Below are 19,428 nucleotides of genomic sequence, written 5' to 3'. Positions count from 1 at the left end.
AACACAACCTTAGGGGAAGCAAATCGGCTCCCCGCTGCCCGGAGCCTCCGCGCCGCGTCCCTTCCGAGCGCGGCGGCTGCGCGGAGCCCGGCGCGGCGGCGGCAGCTCCCGGGACGGGGCGATCCCCCCGCGGCCCGGCCCAGCCCGGCCCGGCGGCGGCAACTTTTCCGCCTCCAGGAAGCCTTTGGTGCAGCCGGAGGCCGGGGCTGCGGGGCAGCGTCCTCTGCCCGGCGGGACTGCGGGGGGTGCGGGAGCGCCGGGGTCCGCGGGGGGGGGGGGGAGGCGGGCGAGAAAGTGGGTGCCCGGGGGGGATTTTCCGGCCCTTTCGGGGGGACGGCGCGGGCAGCGTGTGTGGCCGGACGGGGCATCCGTCCCGCGGGGCTACGGGATCAGCCGCCCCACCGCAGCCCCACTTTGTTTCCCAGCTCCGCGGGGCGCGGAGAGAGACGCGGGGGGCGCGGATCCATCTCCCGCGGGCTCAGGATGCCAGACCGCCCCGCTGGGAGAGGGCGGAGGGAAAACATCAAAAAACGGAAAGAGTTTGGAGTTTCGTTAAGAAACAGACGAAACAAAACGCTGAGTTAAAAAAATAAGATAAAACCCAAGAACTTGGACCAAAACCTCAGAAGGACCCCCCTCCCCCCGCATATAACTCCGGGAGATCCTGTTGTCCCGCACCAGTGCCCGGCGCGGTTCCGACTCCCCACAAGGTAAGTTCATCTATTTTGTGTGTGTTTGTGTTAAAATGTGTGCGAGGGAGAGGAGAAGAACTCACCATTTCGCTGGGATAACAAGGCCAGATCGGGATCGGATTGGAAATGCTGAGGCTTCGCCTGCTTCCTCCGCGACATGCTGGCTCAAACATCAGCTGGGGCAGAATAAAAAATTACTAAAAAAAAATCTTCTCAAAATTACGGAAATCGAGCCTCCCCCCCCCAGCCTCCCCGATCCTCCGCGCACCGCGCATGTGTCCTGCTATAATTATGATTATCAATAATGCATTGCGATTAATCATAGAGGGGCTCTTTGAAAGGCGATTGGCACATGGCCAGCTCTATTCAAACCAGCTCGCCTTAATCAATTAGGCGCTGATTTGCTGGAGACCCTTGTCTCTCCGCCGCTCCCACCCAATGAGTCGATCCATGTGGCAGGAGAAGGGGCTGGATTTCCCCAAAGCTGTTTGGATACAGTTTAACCCTCTTAGCAACCAGCTGGAGCTGCATCGCGCCATCCCGGTTACTATAGGAATGTGTCTCCCTTCGCCCCTTCCTCCAGCCCCGACGGGCTCCCCGCGCCTCCCGCCCTCCTTCCCGCAGTTTTGCCCTGCGTTTCACTTTTCTTTTTTCTTTTTTTTCCTTTTTTTTTTTCCGGTGGAGGGAGGGCAGGGTGACCAATAATCGATCGGGGGAGGACGCACGGCTGGGGCGGCCGGCAGCGAGCAGCGGCCCCGGAGGGTCGGCCCCGCACCCGGCAAGTGCCTGCCCGGGGAGAGCCCGGCCCCGCTCCGGCCGCCGCCGCGCTGCCGCTCGCTCCGTCCCGCTGCTGCAAAAAAGTTTCTGGTGTATTTTTCTTCCTTGCTTTTGTTTTTTGGAGTTTTTTTGCCCCCTTCTTCTTGTCCCCGCATTTACAAATAAAAATCCATTTCGCCCTCTCCCAGGTCTCTCTCTCCCAACCCCCCTACCACTTCTCTTTCCATATATCACGGCCCGAGGGGTGCTGAAAATAGGAAGGGTTTGTTTTTTACCTCACACATTCCCAGGACAATTAGGGCGCCGCTGGGAGCGGCGGGCGGACCAGGCGGCCGCTCCGCCCCCGCACCGCGCGGGTTGGCTGCCCTGGCCGTCAGTCCGCCCGGGGAGCCCGGTGCGAACGGCGGCGGGGCCGCGGCCGCGCCCCGCTCCGCGGCCCCGCTCCGCTCCCCCGACCCCCCCCTCCGCCGGCTCGCTCCTGACTTTTGTTCCCTCTCGGACGTGGGAGCGACGCGCATCTGCCCGCCGGAGGCGCCCCCGGCCGCGCCGAGCGGAGCGGAACGGGCCGGCCCGCGGTGCGCGCAGGCGGAGCCGGCCGGGCTGCGCTGAGTGTGGCGCGGCGGGGCCGTCCCGGGGCCCCTGCGCTGCCCGCGGCCGCTCCTTGTGCCCGGTCCCCAGCGCTGCCGGCGCCGGAACCCTGCGGGCACCGCGCTCCGGCCGCGGGACGCGCCAAACTCTTACGCCCGTGTGTTACTCGCGAGGAGGAACCTCTCACAAACAAACGTCACGATCTTGAAATTAAAAGTATAGTTGCACAGAGGCTACAAACAAGGCTCTTTTTAATATGTCGTATATCCAGCGATACACGTACGCTGTGGGTAAATGGTGGGTGTCCCCCTGAGCTCCGCTCTCCGCGCCCCTCCGCGCGTCACGCTGCTGCGGGCACGGAAAGTTACTCTGTAAAATAAGCTGAACCGGCAGAAGCGGGAGCACAGGCGCTTCTTTCCCTCCACCCTGACCCATCTAGTGCTCTCTCCTCCCACTCCCCCCGCTGGATTATTTACTCTTCTATAGAAGCTACTCCTTTTTCCCGTATTAATATTAACAAACTCTCTGTAAAAGCAGGAGGCTGATCAGATCCAACTCATTTCAATTTCAAATGAGCCGGTAAAGCCTAGAGAGTGAGCGAGAGGAGAAAGGAGAGAGGGACAAATCTTCCCATTCTAGGAACCGGTTTACTGGCGTTTTCTTCTCATTATTAAACGAAAGACATTGTAAAACGTTTATCAGTAAGGGTGGGGGAAAGAAAAACAGCCTCAAAACCCAACCAAACAAACGCATACGAACCGAAAAATCCTCCCAGGTGCCACTCCAGTATTTAGTCAGCGTTGCAAAGTGGTCACTGACGCTTCTTTTCATTTCTGCACAGGGCGAGCCCCCTCCCTCCCCGCAGCATTCGGTACAGTAGATTTTGAGAAAAAGACAAACGAAGCTATCAGCGGGGATGATGTTGAAGAATGAAGATAATAATGTTGCTATAGGTGGTACTTCACATGACATTATTTTTCACTGAATATTTAAAGAGATGTTTCGGCAGAGATGGATACACTCAGCGCAGGCTGTCACCCTCCGTACCCTGAGACAGTGGGAAAGAAACCGAACCTGAACGCACAGCAACGCACTCCTTACTCACTGCTAGCCACACGTAGATGCACACAAAATACCCACGCGGATCTATCTGCACGTTTATGCCTGTATTTCTAACTGCATCAATCACTCCATTAGCTTCCTACAGTTTCTAAGCTAGACGATCTCCCAAAATTATTCACGTTCACAATTTCATTATACTTTTGCCGATTAAGCTTGAGACAAATTTCCCCAGATGCGCAGTACCTTTGCTTCGTGGCTGGAAAAAGGCGGCCGTGGACAGGTAATTAAAAAAAGCAACAACAGCAACGGCAAGACGAAAAAGAGTAGCTTACAGAAAAAGAAATTAATTTGGAGAAATTAAGTTTTACAACTTTTTTTTTCGTTTCTCTTCTCCTCGCTAGTGTTAAAGCGGCGCCTGGTATTTCATCCAAGACCGATTGATTATTTATTGTTTGTTTTCCTCTCCTTTGCTGGGGGCCGGGAGGGGTGGGAAATGGGTGGGGGCAGAGCAACAGTGCCAGGGCTAGAGAAAAATCGGTCTTTATTGTTGTTGATAGCAATACATCAATTAAACGTCATTGTCTCTAACAGAAGTTGTGAGAGTTCACAAGCGTAAATACTCTGATGCCGGGTTTTCCCTCTCGATGCTCCGAATGACAGTGACATATTTTTCCCTCCCCGCCACACCTTGGAGATTTTTTTCCCCCCTCTCGGATTATTCTTTTTAATGGAGGTGGGAGGCTTTCTAATGTGCTTCAATGCAAATCAGCCTGGCTGCAAGACACCCGTGGTGGGGATCGATCTCCAGTTCATTGAGATGAGCACTGAAGGGAGATGGTAAACAGGGGATAATTTGCAGTTCATTCTGCCGAGAGACGATTCCAATGAGATGCATCACACTAGACTGTATTATTGTTATTCAGGTTTGCGAACAGACGCAACACCCTCCGCACGACGGAGTTAAAAGCTGCGCGATCCCCTCGTAGCTCTAAAACATCTTCAATAACTACCGTGGGGTGCGGGTGGGGGGGAGGAAAATCCAGCTGATGGCACGTTTTGTGCCCATGACCCCCGAGCCCCGGGCGGCGCGGGGCGGGCGCAGCTCCCGGCGGCGGCAGCCGAGGCTCGGGGCAGCCCAACCTGCGGCTCCGCGCCGGCCCCGCACGGCAAAGCGCTGCCCCGCAGCGCTCGCACCTTCACCCTGCCGAAATGCCCGCTTCCCACTTGGCAGGGCGCTTGGGCTTTTATTTATGGAGGTTTTTTTCCTTCCTTCTCTTCGTCCTCCGTTTTCTGTGTTCTCTGTTTGCCTCTGTTTTAACTGAAAAAGCCACACTTCGCTGGAGTTCCGAACGGCGCTCCAGCTGACCTCGCAAGTTCGCCGTTTGTCTGCTAACACAGGTTACATATATTTTAGAAATGTGTGTAATTAGGGGCTTCCAGATGCTGCAGTCAGCTGGGAACTTGGCTTTATGCTCCGATGTATAATAAACTTTTGAGACAGTCCTGGGGCGCAGCTACCCCGGGGCAGCGAGCACCAGCTCTCCGGAATTGTTTCATTATCAGTAGCCCGGATCACGCTATTCACCATGGACATTGCAAGTCCTATGACTGTGTGGGTTTAGGTAGCACTACTTTTGTGGCCACGCTGTCAGCTTCCCCCTTTCTTGCTCTCTTCTGCCTTTTTTTTTCTTTTAATTTTTTAAAATGTTCTAATGGTAATTCTCCAAGGGAAAGAGAAAAAAAAGGGGGGGAGGAAAAAAAAAAAAAGAAGAGGAGGGGGCACCAGAATTGAATCCTTCGCCGTCATTGCTGACAACTAATCATTGATCATTGCTCACAAACACAAGATTTTACCCGCATAATTGAATCGTAAGCAATACGGGTTTAGTCAAAGGAAAAATGGGGGAAAATAGAGGGAAAGAACCTCTCCCTTTCTCTCCCCTAAATCCCAGAGAATCGCAGTGATGGGGACTCCTCCGCCCCCGAGATAAAAATGACTAATGCCATAACCAGCCAAGGTGGGATTATTCAATTCAATTCTTTCTTTACACACATTAGCTGCCTTTTGTTTGACCTGATGGCTGGCAAATTTTTACACCTAGCTGTCCCTTTTGAGTTTATTGATGAAGGTGCTTCTGAAATGATTATCAGGAGATTTACAGCCATCACTACCCACCTACGGGAAAAGTAGTAAAATCAATCCCTCAATCAATCAGACCCCTCTGTGCATATCTTTTTAATCTGCTCTTTTAGCTGTTTTATTACAACGCAAGCATTAAATATGTTTGTTTCAAATTTAACACGAATATCTCCGAAGGACTCTGTCAATTTAGACATAAATCATGAAGTAAACAAGCTGGATGGAAAATTCTCTCACTCGGGCAAGAATGTTAAAACCCAAGGAGTAAAAAAAAAATCTCGTGCATCAGTGTATGGGCAACTCTGTATGTACAGCCCACAAGGCAGGAAAACAACAAACAGATAAATATGCAACACTGCAAAAGATTTGCATGCACTTTTACAGGACTAGAGAGTGCTAGTAATTATAAATACTTTCACACCCTCAAGTCCACCATTATTTCCTCTGATATCTTTATGTATATATATATATATATATATATCAGAATGTCTTCTTTCCTGTGATAAAAATTAATATTTTTTCTTATTAAATACCATATACTTGAGAAAGTGTATTGATTATTGATTCCAACATTATTATTGATCCCAAGGTATCACTCTATCCTTTATATGCTTTTTTTGGGGGTTAAAAAATAAATTAGAGGGTATTTCAGGTAGACTGCTTAGGTCACTGATTTGTTACACAGCGGTCATCACGTATGGACAGAGTGAATCTATAAATTCTATAAAGAACCAAGATTTTTATTTGATGCCACAGGAGAAGTTTTCTCTGCAAGCCACATGCCTTTGCATCCCAGTTTAATTTTTTTTTAATATCCTAGTGTATCGTAGCCATATAAAGCCACCATGTGGCTCCACCAGAAAACCAGAAGTTTAGAAATGAAGTGACAGAGATTTCTCGAGCCTTAGATTAATAAAAAAAAAAAAAAATCCATTCTGAGCTACAAAGACATCTTTCAAAGACATATTGTAATGTCTCTCAATACAGAAAAAAACTCTGGATAGGACAAGGGAAAAAAAGAACACTGAAATATGAATTATATACACGACAAAAGAAGAATCATGAATAATTACATCTGATATCAGATGATGAGATGTAACCTGCAATATCAGCCAACAATTCCTCCAAGCATCTTGTTTTATGGAAAGTGCCTTTATACAGTAGGAAAACTTCACAGTTTCTATCACTGTTCATCCAGGTATCTATTAATGGGAGCCTTAGTGTCAATTTTTTAATAAAACATTATAGTTATAATTTCTTTGTCAAAGTATTACTTAAAATGGTATAAAATATGGAATTGGGAGTAATTTAAAAACAAATGAAGGAGTAGGACTAAGGGATGTATTTCCCAGGATATTTAGGGGAAAACATATGTTCTTAAAGGTGTTCCCTTAGGATCTGCTTACCTTTAAATTAAAATTAAATTACATTAAAATTAAATAAAAAATTACACAAAAATTCTTTTGTCAAGAAGAACTTTACAAAAGTGCTTCTATTTTGTACTCTGTCAAAATATAAACACGAGGACAAAATTTTACATTAATATTTTCTCTGAAACAGAACTGACAGACTATTTCTACAGGGTAGTCATCTAGCAAAGTAAGACCTGTTGTCACAAAAAGATTTACACTGCAAATCAGAGTTACAAAGTACACACGTTTATTTGCATTTTAATGTTTCATTTTAAACTAGAGAATATGTAGTGATTAAAGACTAAACGTGCTTCAAACCTCAGGGGGAATGTTGCCTGTAGAGTCCCAAATTTCTTGCCTAATGAAATGAACCTGACAACCCCTCTCCTTTTAATGACATATTTTTGATTCTAATACAGTGGAAGTATTTGTAAGTACATACATTTTGTTTGCATAATATTGAGGTGCCCTGATTAATGCATGGTGTTTACAACGTGAAAATTGTCATGCTCTCTGCATCAACACAAGGAGCTGGCCTGGCAGCAGCTAGTTGCAATAAAGTAAATGCCTCATGAATAATGTTCTGCTTTCCATGCCTGAGCTAAGCAGAATTCTCCCTATCCACCTTTTGCCCCCAGTTTGAGCCAGCCTGTTAAGAGAACTGGTCTGCAATGGTGCTGTGCAGGACACAGCTCTCTGAGTGCAAATATGTTTGCTCACAGACTTGTGCATGCACAGTCTGGGTCCTGTGGGGAGCCCATTTCCTCATGGAGCAATCTGATCCCCAGCCACATTTTTGCATTTTCTTTTCTCCCCGTTAATGATCATATAATGTTCAGATGGCAACAACAGCCATTACCTACCTCAAAAGGTAACTCCAGGAGTTTCTGATTTCTTAGAAAAATTCCTCAGCAGAAAAGAAATAGTTGAGCACTGAGCTGCCAGCCAGCTCTACTGAACTATCAGCAGATACTACATCAGTGACCCAGAAAGAGCCTTGAAAAGTACTGCTTCATAAACCCAAGATCACACAGTTATCACCCAGAAAATGAGACTCACAGTTTCCTTTCCTTAAGTAAGAAAAGCTCAAGTAACAGAATTCAAAGAGCAATCCTCACAAAGAAACTTAAAAGACCCTTCCTCAGAAATCCAGAAACCAGATTTGGGGTTAGAAAAATTGTTTCCATCCTTCATATGCTTTATATAGTAAGCCTGGACTTTCATCCTGCTGTACAAGCCATGTCTTGAATCTCACCCTGAGTTACGTATTCTGCGTTTCAGTCCTTCTTTGCAGAACTTCAAATTCCCTCTCAAATGCAGTGTCCAGTGCTGCAGAACATGTCTATTTACATCCTTAAGCAGCTTTCTGCAGACTAGCTGGCTCTCCCCAGGACTGTACACAATCATTAAGCTCATCTGAGCTTGCTCCTAGCCACTGACACCCTAGAAGTACTACCTGAATGAGAATTTAAAGCTTGAGTAGGTTTTAGATAATACTAAAGCTATGTGGTGCAAAAATCATACGTGCAAAGACAAATGTAGCCCCAGTCTGTAATGGTTCAGCAATTCAGCTGCTTGTCATGTACTGCAACAGGCAAAACAAAAGAGGGAGAATTGTCCTTGAATATTAGAAAACATGGCACATTTAGGAATTACACCAAACACCACTGTTTATTCTACTTCCATTTTTAAAGAAGGATACATCATTTACTCACTTCTGAGACCATGAAAATACACTTTTCCTCAGAAGCTTGCAGTGTGAGTGCCCAATCCTAAACATCATCAGTGTCACTCATCCTTGTGCAGGAAGCAGAGCATTGACAGCACAGCATGAGCAGTGTTTTGGTCTAGAACTGCACATGAGTGAATTTGGAGCAGGGGCTAACTGTGGTGATCAAACCTGTTCTGACCACGGCTCCTCCCTGCCTGGATGCCCTGTCCCACCAGGCTGTGCTGCTCTGGCATTGGCACAGACGTTTGCATGACATGGAAATCTCCTGCATGGGGCAACAATGCGTGGTGCAGTAACTTCTTAAGCTGTTCCAGCTGTTTGCAAATAAAATATGCGTCTAAGCCCCCAGTCTATACAAACTGATTTCCGAGAGGAGCTGTATTTGTGCGGCTGTGCCAGATCAGGGCCATTACTAACTGCAGAGGAGCATAAACAACTGTAGAGAGAAAAGATTTAGAGAAGGCACCAGTGACAATGACTAGCATGTAAATCTCATACCTCTTAGTGAGAACTCTCTTGTTAACATGTTTAGTTGACAGTTGCATACCTTTGCACTCCCATATATTTTAAGGCTTGAAGTCACTTGTTCTGTCTCTCAAGTTTACTCAGCATGGCTTCTTCTGCAGTTGAAGCAGCTTCCATTTTCATGCTGCACAAAAGCACAAGCAATGCCATAATACATTAGAATAACAGTTTAATGGAAACATAGAGCCAAATCCATTGTAAATGCACTGAATTAAGTGGAATTAAAGAAAGGATAAATATGGCCCGTTCCCTCCTCCAGCTTCAGTACTGTCCTCTCCAACACTGCACATATAATCTCACAACACAATAACATTGCTGTACTCACTCTGTGCAAGCAGGATCATTCACTTACTCTTTGTTTCATTCCTACAATTTTCAAATAGCAAAATTCAGTTTCAGGCAGCGCTTTTCTCAAAGGGTTGCCAGACCTGCTACTCCTTTGCCTCAGTGCTGACAGATTGGTCTACAGTGGGACAAGACCTGCTCATGTCCAGTGATGCTCATACTGAGCAGAAGCAATAATTAAAGCCAGTGCAAAGGTAAAAAGCAAGATGGATGTGAACCTAAGCGGGGAGAGACAGGTACATCTGCATCCCGGGCCAGCACTGCCACCACCAGCCCCCAGAGCAGCAGCTGCCCAGGGCTGCAGAGTGTTCAGTAACACTTTCTGGTGCTAGAGACTGCCTTGTGAGGGGCCTACCTTTAATGTTTTGCCTAGAGCAACGAAATCCGGTAACGGGTGCTGGTTGCCACATTCAGGGGAGCCTGCAGGAACTGCTTGCTGCTGACTGGGAAAGCACTCACTGCTTCTCAAAGCAAAACTACTGTGACATTTTAGGAGTACAGCCCTTTAAACCACCTGTTCAGATCTGCTAATCACAGGTAATCTTGGCTCTTCAAGGGGATTACTCAAAGACAATAAAAATACTAAAAAACCAAAGACAAAAACTGTTACTGGTAATTTGCATCAATTTTTCTGTGATGTCACGCTATAATTTTTGCAATAATTGTAACCAATAACACACTATGTAAAGTCCTCAAGGGATTCACTCTCTGTCCAGAAATTAACTGTTCAATATGCTTTGGATTTCTTATTATTCTGCTTTCTTACTGTCATTCTCGTAAAATCAAGCAAAGTGATAAATGGAATGTCTAGAAACAGCCAGAATTTAATCTGGATGAATTACACAAAACATATCTGTCCTGGAAGTGTATCTGCTTTTAAGGAGTTATATACCACCACAGAGAATACAACATTCTGCACCTGAAGCATTGGCACATATCGACAAGATTATATTAATTCCAGTGTAGAAAGCTGACATTGTTGGATACTGCTTGGAAATGTGCATGTCGTAAAACTGGGGAAAAAAGCTACGAAATTTGAACTTAATTGAAAATACTTTCATTTTATAGCAAACCATATTGTAGATGTTTACATTGCATTCAATAAATATTAGCCATAAACCCTAATTTAACCCCAGATTTTTTTAGGGTCAAGATTTTTGGAAAATCCAGGTGTCATCCCAAAATTTGTACCCTTTTAACTGCCAATCCCAGCCCCCTTTAGGTAGGCAAGTCAGTGGTGTGGCCACACAGTCAGGGGCCAAAACTGCCTTGGAGGCACTTGGCCTCAGTGTGCCCCTGGTCTGTTTTGCCTGTGGGTCCCATGGTTTCAGCATCAGGAGGTTTGTGTGTAAAGCTTGTAAAATCTTAGAAGAATACAAAGGATATTTTGTAAAGTTTCCCTAGAAACATCTTTTTCAAGCCATGTGGTGTTGCTGGATAGGGATTTAGTCTATCCAAATAAAACCAGTAGCACTTTTCAATGCATAGAGCACAAATTCATCAAGTGGCTCAGTTGCAATGTGTTCTAGGTTCCTGGAAAATGAAAGGTTGGATCAGATGTTCTTTTGAGGTCTCTCCCAGCCATTCTATGAGTCCACGACAGGGACAGTCCATGATTTTACATGGAACTATATTATTCACATGCTTGATTTATTATATCTTTCAAAATCAAATAATCAATATAATTTGGGCTTTATTGCTGAAAGAATGAAATTGCTTGACTGACACACTGAGAGTGAACTAATGACATTAGAAGCTCTGGCTCTTTTATTTCTCTTTCGCTCAGAAAAGAGAAAAAAATCTGGATTTGTTCTGAACAAAATTGCAATACTGTAGGCTAAAACTTTACTTCTCAATCTAAAAACTTTCCTTCTCAATTTAAATTCATTTTAAATTGTTATGCTTTACAAACTTCCAAATGGGATTCTAATTGTTGACAGACATTTTACATTACATGTGTCTATCACTTTGATTTAATATGCATTTTCAATGAAATTTAAAAAAGGCCTCTAAGGTGGCAATTTAACAGCAAGACATGCTGTGAATTTTAGATATAAAAAATATCTAGTTTTCAAGGGTTTTTTGTACATGTGAAAATGGCCCTCCAGAAAAAAATAAAAAAAATCAGAGAACGTCTGTATGGCTGAGTTATCAGAAGCAAAATATCTCCAAGAACATTACCTACTGTTTTAATCAATCACAGTCATCAGAGGCAAACCAGGTTTTACATTTATGCAGCTTTTCAGTAGTGCACTTCAAAAAGTATTAACCATAAAAGAAATAGAATGTATTTGGAAATCCTGTGTCTGGTTTATTACATCTCATGACCTGATTTAATTTTCTTCTACAGAAAACCCACATTGAAATGTCTGTAAGTAATAGGTACTTGTTGTCAACTTTGATAAGAGACATTTGAAAGGAATGCCAAATGTATTGTGAAAGATAAGAGAACAGCAGCTTTTCTGTGTCCCTAAAAGAGTGGAAACCAGACTTAGGACAGCACACAACTACAAAACAGACCTGTTCTATATCATGTCTACTTTTGAAATCATCAGAATTGTAGTTAATGTTTAAACCCTAAGCTGTAGACATTGACAGCACAATTCTCTATCTTCAACTTAAAATTTTTAAACCAAAATATCCACTATTTTGAAATTCTTGTATTTTCTTTAAAATGTTAATAAAAACATCTTTACCTTGCTTATTTTATATAAATAGCTTTTGATATCTTGTTTAAGAGGTCCTGCAGGGTGTCCCAAAACCTACATGTGATGGCAAGAATAAACACTCATTAAACTTCAAAGGCTGCCAAAAAGTCTAGTTATTTTGATTTAGGAGAATCATTTAAATTAATCCCTCAGCCTGTGTAGAAAATATGTAATATAATCAATTTTTCTGTCTCCAGCTTCAAGTCACACTGGAAAAAAATACTGCTTTACTAATGTTTTCTGTTTTGAAAAACTGAGTAAAAATTAAGACTTCATATATTTTTGAAGAATTCTGGCTTAGTGACATTAAGAAACAAATATTATAATACACAGCTGTGTACTTACATCTCTAACTGCGGTTAAACGTACACACACAATGGAGTTCTTCAGTGGGAGCAGTAAAAGCAGATTTTATGTTTCTCTGTGTGTGTATATATATATATATATCTGTAATATTTTTTTTTTAACGAAAGAATCAATTTTTTTGAATGGCTTTCTGCCTTACCACCCCCAACTCAACTGAGTGCTGCTGTGCTACAGAAAACTCACAGTCACCTTTGTAACAGATCTTTTTTCGCTGAGGGCCCCTTAAAATTTGGGACAAACCTTAGTATGATGAAGAGCTTGTTTTAAAATGATTTTTTACTTTAAAATGAATACACTCTTCATCTGAAAGAAGCGTGTAGGGCGTACTGTGTCAGACGCACTGAGGAAAAAAATGAAAGGAGGGAGAAGCTCAGCTATTGTAAACCACTGTAATGCCACTGAGGCCAATTCAGACGAGCTGAGGTTGTGGCCTAATATTTGTGCTGAAATGTTGCAGCTATAGCTGTATCCCTGGGCTGTATAAATATTTGTTGAAAGCTGACTGTTAGGGTGCAAGGGGTGGATTGCTCATCAGCAAATAGTGAGGGCCCTTGTCTTTTCACCTTTCTTAAGGAAACCTTCCCTTTTTGAGGGCTGGGAATTTTGTCTGAGTACATGTATGATCCTTCTTTGTGCATGGATTGTTCCGTGTGCAGTGGAACAGGAATTTCCATCTGGACTTTTGAACTTGCACCGCCTGAGTGTCCGGCCCTGATTCATGCCATGCACTGTACATGAATGACCAGCAATGTTTACAAAATGAATTAGCTTGACTCCAACTCTCCAGAAAGTAATCAAAGTGAAGAGCCAAGCTATTTCTGAAATTCCAGCTTCCCCAGCTAGAAACTGCATGCTCTGTCTCGCTAGTCAGGGTATTAATGCAAAATGTACATGTTCTATACTGAAGGACAATTAATAACAGCAGTGATTCTGAGCAGTCGACAGACATTAACTATTCCGCCCCCAAAGTGCTCTTGTGTGGTAGGCAAGTCTGACTGCAGCACATGGTACAGAGGGAAAAAAAAGAGTGAAAATATCTATATCAGTAAGTGATTATTCTGAGAGTTGTAGTATGTTCTTTTTGGTTCTTTCTTCTCCCAAATTAAATTCTAGTTAACATTTTATTTCACTTTTGAATGAATACGTGCATTCATTGTCATATTCAGGAATCTTCTTATGCAAATATTTTTAGTAGGGCTACTCATAACTGGTATCCCTAAAGTCTTGGAAGCTTTGATTTATTTTCTCATCAACCATCCTAATTTAAGCATTTAGGAACAACAGAACTATCTTTAGAATAATCTCGTCCTATAAAATACATTAGCCTTTGCTAAATTTAATATAAAACATTGTTAGGAAAGAAGACAATGTTACATGATACATTTTGTTTGAGATGGTCTGAAACTCAAAACATATCACTGAAATTTCCCTCTGAAAACAAACCTCCTCATCTGAAAAGCCCACATCATATAAAACTGGAGATGTCTCAGAGCCAAATTGTTTGCTCCTGTAAATGGTTAGAGCTCCACAGAGGGGGGATATGAAATAAGTCTCTGTTGATTTTACAGCAGAGCATCTGAACCACTTCCCCTGCCCTAGTCAGTTTAAAGCAAAATTAAAAGAAATATAAACCCCAATTAGCATGTGAGCTCTTCATTGGCAAATTGGCATAACTCCACTGGGTATCTGACTTAGGCAGGGTTTTCAGGACTTACCACCAAGAAGATCTCAGCCATGGTATTTTAATGGTGATTTCAAGTGGGTGGGTATGAACCTGATTCTTCATCCTTATTCAGGCTGAAACCCAGGAATGCACTACAGAGATATAGATCAGTTGAGAAATTGATTGTTTGCAGGGAGGGAGGGTAAAGTGGCTCAGTTATTCCAAAATTAGCAACTGCTAGTGTGGTGTATAGCTCAGACCAAATGACAAGTGAATGATGCTGCCCAACACCTCCCCATTTATATTATACCTGCATCCAGCTCCTGGTGACTTTTTTTTTCCAGAATGGACCAGCAAATCCAGGACTGATAAATGAAAAATATCTGAATAAAATAGCTTGGCAGGATATCTTTAACATTACCTAAAAATCAGAGGTTAATAAATAGTTAAATTTAGCTGTAGCTTCTCTTAAGTAGTTTGAACATAAGTCAATATTTTTGTCTTTTGTTGTCTCAGGGTTTCTACAGAGCAGAGAGAATTTCATCAATGATTTTTCTACACTTTATAGCATTATGCCTTTGTACTATTACCCATCTGTATCCTTATCTAACGTGTTATCAACTGTATGAAAATAAGTAGCAGTCCCTTCAGCCCACAGCAAGTATCAATAGGAGGAATGACAGTGGCTGGTTTGCACACTTGAAATGGTTTATTTGTTGCAATCCTGTGCACAAGATGTTTATCAGTAAGCACCAGACAACCATGCAGAAGAAGGAGCCTTAATTCTGTCTGAGACAGCCTCTTATTGCTATTGATAGTTAGCATCAGTGTCCAGTCTGAGAAATGGAAGTGCTGCAGGCAACTTCAGTCAAGACACCCTATTGATCTACTGCTTCCTCTGCGTCCCTGAAGCTAGAGAAGAAAAATAAAAAGGGGAGGAAAAGCTTGCTGTATAAGGGGCAATGCAGCAGTCTGTGCCTTGCCATCATTCAAAGGGGTGTGTATGTGCATGGATATTCCTGATATTCAGTACCTTAGACAACTGTAAATCACACGCACAGCCATGATAAATATAAATGTCAATGTGTTGGAAATGTCCTTTATATAAGAGGTGTCACTAGAACTACATTTTTAGCATGAAACATTTTTTCTGCTTTTTATTTTTCATTGACTTATTGTGCTTCTGTTATATCCTGTCTAACACAATCAATCTAAAGCATAATATCTGAGAGTCCTATTCATAAATAATACATATTTGAGTCATTTTCATTTGTATCCTACAATGAAGATTTACAAGCCAGAAACAAAACAAGAAACATTGTGTGGAATGCTCTTATTCAGTGGATAAGAATATATTACTGTGATCAATTAATCTGCTTTTCTCTGCATTAGGTGGACATCTTTATGGTGCATCCATAAGGGTTTATAACTTGGGAGAGACAGAATCAGCTCTAAGGCTCTAACATAAAACGCCTGTACTCAGAAAAGAGAAACTTTTCCAAAGTTTTTTCCCTTGGTTGAGCCTTTTTTTTTTCCCCATTGTTGTTGTTTTCCAATAGGAAATGTGTTAATTTTGGCAAACTCAACCACAGCAATAACTTATCCATCAACATAGTAATGTTAGTCTGCCCTATATTCTACCTCTCATGTTAAATGAAACAAAAAATTGACTACAATAATTCTGGGGATTTTCATAGTGCTATTCATTCAAAAATAGCCCCATTTTCCTACAAACCACACAATTCATTCTACAGGAAGGAAAACTGACACACAGAAAGGTCCCAGCTCAGTTTTTAGGGCCAAAAATTACTAGGCAAAATTAAGTAGAAAATAAATAAAATCTGTATGTAGAAATTGCAGGGGAACAAGAGAGGTGAGAGGGAGACTCCAATTGGTGCTAGTTTGCAGTTTAAGAACCTGCAGCCCCTGGTGCAGTCACCAGGAGTGCTGGTGCTCTGATCTTGGGCCAAGTCAGAGGAGCAGCAGTAATGGCCCAGCTGATTTTCTATTTTTCCTGCACAGAAAGGAGCAAAAGTGGTGATTTAAAATCAGCCAGAGCTATTTTAGGAAGCAAAGCCAGAATGTACAAGAACTTTGCAAGCAATATAAACTGTTGGGGAAAAGTGGGGGTGAAAGATGGGAGTGGGGACAAGGCTGGTCACTGTCACAGTCCCCCCTGTTTGCCTCAGAGATCAGACTCTGGGCCTCAGAGTGGGTTATTGCATTAGTTTTCCAAATCTGGAAATTTGCTACAAGTGCATCTCAGATAAAAATTGAAATGAGTTTTGCAACTATGGCAAAAAAAGCAATTTTACATTTCATAGACCTTTTAAAACTCTTTTCAATAGAAAATAAAAATAACAGTAAGGGGGGAAAAAGGCTACATTTCCATTCCCGTTTTTATAGTTTGACGTTGCAGATGTTTCTGGGTCAGAGGTGAACATGTCTTTAGGTGTCAAAAGATGCAATAACCTGAGTCAAAAATGGCCCAGTCCCCAGAACCGTGACTGTGTGCCAGAATATCCCCACCTCAGAAGCTTGCTGGCAGCAATGTGCTCCAGGTGTCTTACACTATACAGACCTGGTAGTCATTTTAATATTTTCCATGCTCATGTAAATGGACTTGATGTGTGTTCATCAAATGTGGGAAAATCCCACAGAATTGTGTGCCATCTGTTTATAGGTAAAAGGTCTGCTTTGCTGACAATCCAGCGTAAAATCAGAACACAGAATGAAAGCAAGCACGCTTTTGTTTTGTTCTGGTTTGGTTTTATAAATCTGAGGCTTAATGTCATATTAAAAGCCTAACAAAGTTCAAAGGTTCATTCCGTTTGGATAGCAGCACTGTCCTTCTCAGATGTGTGGATATTACCTGAGCTACACAGAGCTCTTAAATCTGCACCACGTGGCTACAACTTGCAGCCTAATGAAACCCTGAGCACACCCAGGAGTCAGCAGGACCTGGGGAGGGTGCAAGGGCCACAGCTTGGGCAAGCTGGGTGCCTGCACTGTGCCCTGAGCCAGAAGCCTCTGTGAAACACTGGCTCTGTGAAACACTGGGCTCAAGTAAGAAACTCAAGCTGAAGCAAAAATGGAAAGGTTCATTTTGAAGAAGCATGACTTTATTTTATATAACACCCAATACTGCATTTGTTTTTTTGTTAGAATTAAGGCCAGGTTTAATTCCATTAATATGGTAGATGCCAAACAAAGTGTCCGTCTTTATTATTTTGGTCTGTTTTATGTAAGATTGTTGGACAAAAGGCAGCTATGTTTGAGCTGTGACATTAAAGGAAGGCTGCGCTCACAGAGATCTTCAACATTGGTTGATAAACATCGACCAGTCATCAGAAGAGGAATTTGAGACCTTTGTTGTCCTTTTACACTCCATGTGGAACACGTGCTTGCACTTTTCTACAGAGAACTGATAACCAGACCTGGGAAATTTATACCTGAATATGAGGCAGATGTCAGAAGATGATGTCAAAGTGTTTCAAAAGAGTATTTTCATTATATTTACCATAGAGTGAGTCTTGGGTGAAAGAAGAGTTAATGCAGCTGGCAGAGGAGAAAAACATCAGAGGAAAATAAACTGATAAAACTGATCAAATCCAGACATATTCAATCTAAAATCTCAGATGGGATTCAAGGTATGCTGGAAGGATGCTACAGCATCAACTGCTCTTAAACCAACCACTACAACCTGAGAAGAAGACAAAACAAAATCTCTGTAGAGAGATGCTCTGGTTGCTCACTCAGCAAGGTGGGTCAGTGTATCTCCACTGAGACAGGCTCTACTGCTTCTCACTGGCTTAACCTTGCCCCTACCAGCCCAAACCAGATATTTTAACCTTGCCACCAGCATTGTACTGAGGTGTAAAAGATGAGAAAGAGAGTTTGAAAGTGCCTGTGGTCAGCTAATTGGGAAAACAACCAGTTCCCTGCAGTATAATCTACCCCATTTGCCAAAAGAGACAAGTTTTATATGTTCAATCAGAAAAGTGCAACTCCTCCAGTAATGTGGCTGGGACATTTACTTTGAATACTGAGGAATCTTGTTTTCAAGGTCAAGTTGAGGTTTCCTGGGCTCACACTAAAATACTTTGTAGGGCCAAAGAAATATTTACTGGGTTCTAGGGAGCAGGGAGTAGATGTGTAATTTGAACATATTTCAAATCATCCTGGGAGGTCTTTTTGTTTTTACATATTTGTGTCTCCTCAGACAACCTTTCTATTTTTTTCCCCCAACAAACTGAAAGTGAAGAAAATTATGACATTTTTTGCCACTACATTTCAGTTGGACGATTTCCTGCATTGAACCAGAGAACCTGCTTTATTTGCACCCTTTCCAGTGCATCATATGAAACCATATAGACAAATTTTGTGCAGGGACTGCCATTCCTTGTGTTAAACTAGAAGAATTTTCTGTATGAAGCAATGATTTTCTTTATGTGACCTTTGACAGTGGGAATGTTGGATGGCCAGTGGTAGGTGGGGCTTCACAGGCAGTCATAATTTAAGCAGCAGCACTTTACAAATGAACTCCTTAATGAGTAAGTGATTGGAAGATGTGTGCTGGAGATTAACATCTGAACACAAAAGCTATCACCTAGTCCAGGAATGGCAGTAAAAGGTTAAAAGAAATATTCAATATTATCAATCATATTTAAAAAAAAAAAAAAAAAGAAAAAAAAAAAAGATAACTTCTTAGAGCTGCCAAAGGAGCTTGGGAGAATTAATGTGTTGGTGTCAAAAAGACTGAGAAGGAATGAAATAGGACTACAGTGATTGTCAGAATCTTACTTGCCTGGAGAGATAACATTAGACATTCAGTTTAACTAGGCAGGTGCCAAGAATCCTTTTGTGGATGCTACAGAGTGGCTTTCAAATATCAGAATGTACTGACCCCCATCTTCTGGTACTTCCTATGGCTTCAGAATTGCTCATTAAGCCAGGGAAACCTCCAGTGAGGTGTGATGACCTGAAAACAGACATGAGCTGAAGAATCAATGTTTTAAGTAAAACAGCAATTATAAAAAGATCTACAGCTCCTTCCATGTAATCAGGTAAATTAGCAGGAGTGGCATAAAGCACCTAAATTGGAGAAAGAGTGGAGAAAGGGGGAGTGGGGGGACAAGAAGGTCCCTTGGGAGATATCTGATAGGATGCTTAGTCTGTGTAGAGGGCAAAAGGTTAAGTGAAAATGAGATGAAGGAATGATCAGATATAGTCAGATCAGAGACAGTTAAATAAAGGAAAGTGCTAACCTAAGATAAATGTGAAGAAACGCTCTTGTGCTGAGTGTGTTGATGTGACTGTTCTTCAGCAGCTCAGGAACAGGAGAGGAGGAATTGCCAGTTCCCAACCCACACCAGCCCCAGTGGAAGCACTTCCCAGCAAAGAAGCAGAAGGGATAAG

The 19,428-nt window shown here is 42.8% G+C and overlaps 1 protein-coding gene across 1 annotated transcript in view; it reads right to left on the bottom strand.

Annotated features, from left to right (window-relative positions):
* Positions 1–1,323, bottom strand: part of SALL1 (spalt like transcription factor 1) — a 14,418-nt gene extending 13,095 nt beyond the window's left edge. Inside the window, exon 1 of the mRNA XM_041458750.1 lies at positions 776–1,323. Within this exon, the coding sequence (XP_041314684.1) occupies positions 776–851 (76 nt within the window). The 5' untranslated portion in view covers positions 852–1,323. The remainder of the gene's footprint in view (positions 1–775) is intronic.
* Positions 1,324–19,428: the final 18,105 nt, after the last annotated feature.

Source organism: Pyrgilauda ruficollis, unplaced genomic scaffold, assembly GCF_017590135.1.
Source record: "Pyrgilauda ruficollis isolate IOZ18807 unplaced genomic scaffold, ASM1759013v1 scaffold13, whole genome shotgun sequence".
Taxonomy (NCBI): domain Eukaryota; kingdom Metazoa; phylum Chordata; class Aves; order Passeriformes; family Passeridae; genus Pyrgilauda; species Pyrgilauda ruficollis.
Note: the sequence above shows the minus strand (reverse complement) of the source record. Positions and strands in the feature narration are given on the sequence as shown.